The sequence below is a fragment of the Myotis davidii genome, unplaced genomic scaffold (assembly GCF_000327345.1).
Source record: "Myotis davidii unplaced genomic scaffold, ASM32734v1 scaffold281, whole genome shotgun sequence".
Taxonomy (NCBI): Eukaryota; Metazoa; Chordata; class Mammalia; order Chiroptera; family Vespertilionidae; genus Myotis; species Myotis davidii.
The window spans coordinates 333,082-338,266 of NW_006293784.1; the positions used below are offsets into that span (position 1 = coordinate 333,082).

Sequence of the window (5,185 nt, forward strand, 5' to 3'; positions counted from 1 at the left end):
ATCAGTTGACTCCTGCATACCCCTTGTTGGGGATGGAGCCCACAACCTGGGCATGTGGCCTGACTAGGAATCAAGCCATGATCTCCTGGTTTATGGGTCAACACTTAACCATTGCCCACACTGGCTGGGCCTCACTTTTATTTTGTGAATATTTATTGGATGCTTGGTATATGCTAGGAAAACAAATGTGAATATGACATTGAATATTTCTGATTAGTGGGGAGAGAAAAACAAATATGTAAACAACTAATTAGTATAGCACATGGTGGGCACTGTCAGAGAGTTTATGTGTCCAGGAATACAGAGGAACAGAAGTTTCTATCTCTTTCTTTAAAAAAATATGTTTTATTGATTTTTTTTTTTACAGAGAGGAAGGGAGAGGGATAGAGAGTTAGAAACTCGATGAGAGAAACATCGATCAGCTGCCTCCTGCATACCTTCTACTGGGGATGTGCCCACAACCAAGGTACATGCCCTTGACCGGAATCGAACCTGGGACCCTTCAGTCCATAGGCCAACCGTCTATCCACTGACCCAAACCGGTTAGGGCAAGTTTCTATCTCTTTATCCAGATTTTGACTATACAAAAGCCTGTTTTAAATTTTTTTTTTTACTTTTATGGTTTACTTTCATATCTCTGGAGAGGAAGAAAACTTGTTACAAATATAGTAAATATAAATGATTTAATTAGAATGAAAACTCAATGCAGTTTTTCAAATATGTATATAGTGTAATGAAGACTTGAAAGCAAATTATTAAAGGACTTTTGTCCTTGTGATTGCAGTATGACTGATTGAAGAGAAGTCAAAGGTTGATGGTCATGAAAACTCATTAGTTTCTTTGTATATTTAATTTCTAATAATAATTGAAAGGGACAAAAGTGAAACAGTAGCACTGTGCATGCTGTCATTAGCCATAGCAAAAACATCCTAATGTACTCTTTTTCAGTAATCTAAACTAAATTCCAGCAAAAGATGTGGTCTACCTACTCTTCTAGAAGGCAGTCGTGGAGCTTAACAATTTGGGTTTGGTTGTAACTTCTGGTTACTAACTGCAACCTGAGATCTTAACAACACTTGCGTTATCAATAGTAAATTGGGGATAATAATATGCAATTTTTAGGGTTGCCAAACCCAATAGCAACTGCTTTATGTTCATCTTATTCTCAGAACAGCATTTGCTGCTGTTGATTACTTCTCAGGACATTCTTCCTTAGCTCCTGAGACCCCCAAACTTTATTTCTTTTCTTCAACCTTCTACTCCTTTCATTTGCGTTTCTTGGCTGTTCTTTTTCTATCTGATTTCTAAACGTTGGGTGCCTGAGGACCTTTTATTTCTCTACTCCATTCCAAGGTGTCCCATTAGTCCCATGGTTGTAAATATATCATGTATATGCTGATGTGTTCTTTTGTCTCCAGTCCTGACCTGTTCAGCTCTGAATTTATGTGATTAAATCCAGATAGTCACGTATTGCTTGTTCCTAGATATTGCTTGTTCCTGCAACACATTCCTAACTGGATCTCTGGGTCTTCCCACCAAAACAAGCAAACAAAGAAACCCTTTCTCTTTCCGACCTCTCTCTATCTTGGGTAAATAGCCTTAAATCTATGACTCATACTTGATTCTTTTTTCTCCTCCACTCCATATATCCAAGCCAGCAGTATGTATATTGAATCACTTTATTTCTGTCTGTCTTCTCTCTCACCATCTTAGTCCAAACCATCATCTCTTACTGTGTTCACAGGGCTTCTGACTTGTTTTCTTCCTGTCTACTCTATACATAGCTACCAGCGTCATTTTTCTATAAAGCAAAAATCAACTCATGTCATGTCTATGATTAAGATCCTTTGGTGGCTTCCTATGGCACTTAAAATAAAATCGAATCTCCTTTGCATGGCTTATATACCTGGGCTTAGTTTCCATAACTAGGAAATTGGGAATCTGACTTGCACTAGAATGTAAGCTCCAAGGAGGCACAGATGTTTATCTGCGTTGCTCACTGTTATTTTCCTAGTGCCTAGAACAGTGTGCACATACACAGTGAACACTTAATAAATACTTGTTGAATGAATAAACACGTTTAAGTGATATGGCCCCCCCAAAGCCTTTCTTCTTCCCTATTTCAGATCAGCATATTAAAGCTTAGTATTTTCTGCATGTATAGAAAAGTCCAACAGAGGCTTCTGGTGAAGTATCTCCTTGATGTTCCTTCATTGCTTTGTAATCATATAACTCGCCCTCTCCCCCATTTTCTTCCCTGTTTTATTCTTCAGATCTGAGGATATGTTTAGAGATACTTAGGATACTTAGGAGATGATAGGTAAGTAGGTCAAGAAAAAGAATAGAAATTGAAAAGGAACTCTGAGAATAGTAGCAATAGCATTTAAAAATAAGCATTTTACTGTAGAAATCTTGGACTATATACAAAAATGATAGAATAGTATAATGAATCTTCATCTTGTCATCACCCAGTTAAAACAGTTACTAACTCATGGCCATTCTTTGAGCAACTAGCATTTAATTTGGAAATTGCCTATGCCTGGTTTATAGAGGTTTGTATCTTATCCAGGGCTTGTTATTATTTTGTAAACCAACAGAACAGATTAGGTCTGATTTTAAGCATATTGGAAGAGTTCTGACCTATCTTCTCTGATGTATTTTTTGTGAACGCCTGAAATTTCTCCATTAATTCAACTGTCAATTTGAAAATTGTGAATAAGCCTGAGAAGGGAAATGCAGGAAGCCCATTAACGGTTATTTATATCTTAGTGTAAATTGGTTAATTAGAAGCCTGTTGACTGGTAAGTAACCAAAAACAGGCTTTGATGGAAGGTATACTGTCATAGGGACCTGCGGTGGGAAAGACATAAGGACAGGGAGTACTGTTCAGGGGGTAGAAGGTGCTGCTTTGCAGCCTCCAGGCTTTGCCTAGAGGTGGTCCTGACCTCGAAGCCTATAGAAAGAGGCCCTCGTTCCAGTTTGGTGATACTCCTGTCATCTGTCATCTGTGTTCCTTTTGGCTGGCTGCAAAGATCTGTGTAGGGCTGCCTGGGAGGTGCTTCCCAGCTAACTCTGCTGCCTGTTTATTTTTAGGTATCTTGCAATATATTCAGAACTCTCCCTCCTAGTGACAGCAATGAATTTGATCCAGAAGAAGATGAACCCACGCTTGAGGCATCGTGGCCACACTTACAGGTACTTTGAACTACCATTTGTTATAAAAGAAAGATTCATTAACTTATTAGCTGATTAGCATGGGCATTTCTTGAGGGCCGTTAGTCACTTAAATCAAATTAGGGAACATAATTGGGAAGCCAGAGAATGTCTTTTATCTTTCTTATTTTTGATAATTAGGATGCAAAAGAATAAAATAATAAGTTTCAGTACAATGCTTTAGTGTGGGCCCTCCCACGTTGCAAGTCCAACAGGCAGTTCTTGCTCTTTTATTAGAGTTTCTGTGTGAACTGCCTGCTGGAAGCTCAAGCAAGAACAGAACTGTTTTCACATTAATATTAGTTAGATGTGATTAGGTCACAGAGTACACATCTCATTTTCAGCAGTGGGTAGCCTGGGGACTTGTATGCCTGTCTTCCTGATAACCACAAATGTGTTTTTTTAGCCTGCAAGGGCAAAAGCAAATTGCAGTAGCTATTTCAAAGTGTTGGAAGGAGGAGCAATAGCTGAGGTAACGCTTGTGTGATGGCCAGTTTTCCAATCACACTCATATATCAGGACAGATCAGGGCCATCCCTGCATCTCCTTTCCAAGTACTAGGCCCATCTGTGTTGTATTTACTTATTCATACTGGTCATTTCCCATCCTCCTTTCCTGGCTGCCTTCTGTAGAACAACATTTCTCAAAAGAATAGAACAAGGAAATTTAATGTAAGGAACCCCAAAGTCATCTTCACTTAGTCAGACTGCCCTCAGAGGTTGGGTCCTCTGAGGCTTGTCCTCAGAGAACTAGCAAGGAGGGAAAGGATGGAAGAGGAAGGATATTATCTTGTACATCTTTACCTCACTGCATCTTTGTGGCTGTGCTCGTGGTTACTGGTTGACTTTCTGAAATGCAGACTCTATTTATCCTATCTAATAATAGAGAAACATGGTAATTAGCGTACATCTGCTACCCTTTTCATTGGCTAATCAGGGCAATATGCAAATTAACTGCCTGCCAAGATGGCGGCTAATTTGCATACTGCAGGCAGGGCGGGACAGTGCCAACACCAACTCGGAGGGGGGCTGGTGGGTAGGACCGTGGTGATCAGCACCCGCCCGGCCTCATCCTGGCCTCCCGCGGTGGACATGGGGCTGGTGGGTGGAACCACGGTGATAGGGCACCCGCCCCACACTCATCCGGGCCTCCCGCGGTGGACTTGGGGCTGGCGGGTGGAACCACGGTGATAGGGCACCCGCCCCACACTCATCCGGGCCTCCCGCGGTGGACTTGGGGCTGGCGGGTGGAACCACGGTGATAGGGCACCCGCCCCACACTCATCCGGGCCTCCCGCGGTGGACTTGGGGCTGGCGGGTGGAACCACGGTGATAGGGCACCCGCCCCACACTCATCCGGGCCTCCCGCGGTGGACTTGGGGCTGGCGGGTGGAACCACGGTGATAGGGCACCCGCCCCACACTCATCCGGGCCTCCCGCGGTGGACTTGGGGCTGGCGGGTGGAACCACGGTGATAGGGCACCCGCCCCACACTCATCCGGGCCTCCCGCGGTGGACTTGGGGCTGGCGGGTGGAACCACGGTGATAGGGCACCCGCCCCACACTCATCCGGGCCTCCCGCGGTGGACTTGGGGCTGGCGGGTGGAACCACGGTGATAGGGCACCCGCCCCACACTCATCCGGGCCTCCTGCGGGGCTGGCGGGTGGAACCACAGTGATCCGGCACCCACCCCACACTCATCCGGGCCTCTCTCAGTGGACATGGGGCTGGCGGTGGAACCACGGTGATCGGGTACCCGCCCTGGTATCCCCTGAGTAAAGGGACATGGGGCGGCAGCAGTGATCAGCTGGCCAGCACATCCTATGTGTCACCCAACCCGGGGTCGGTAGGTCGCAGGCAGCCTCAGTGCCTCAAGCCCCAGCAGCAGTAGTAGCAGCAGCAGGGGCAGTGGCAGTAGTGGTGGTGGCAGTGCCCTCGACCTGTCCGCCCAGGTGTGAGTGGTGCCCAGGGG

At 44.9% G+C, this 5,185-nt stretch overlaps 1 protein-coding gene across 3 annotated transcripts in view; it reads left to right on the forward strand.

Moving 5' to 3' along the window:
• The window catches only part of PPP2R5E (protein phosphatase 2 regulatory subunit B', epsilon), a 204,149-nt gene that overhangs the window by 129,231 nt on the left and 69,733 nt on the right, over positions 1-5,185 (forward strand). For all 3 annotated transcript variants that reach the window (XM_006767634.2, XM_006767635.2, XM_015566466.1), the window contains one exon: positions 3,094-3,195. In XM_006767634.2, coding sequence (XP_006767697.1) covers positions 3,094-3,195 — 102 coding nt within the window. The remainder of the gene's footprint in view (positions 1-3,093; positions 3,196-5,185) is intronic.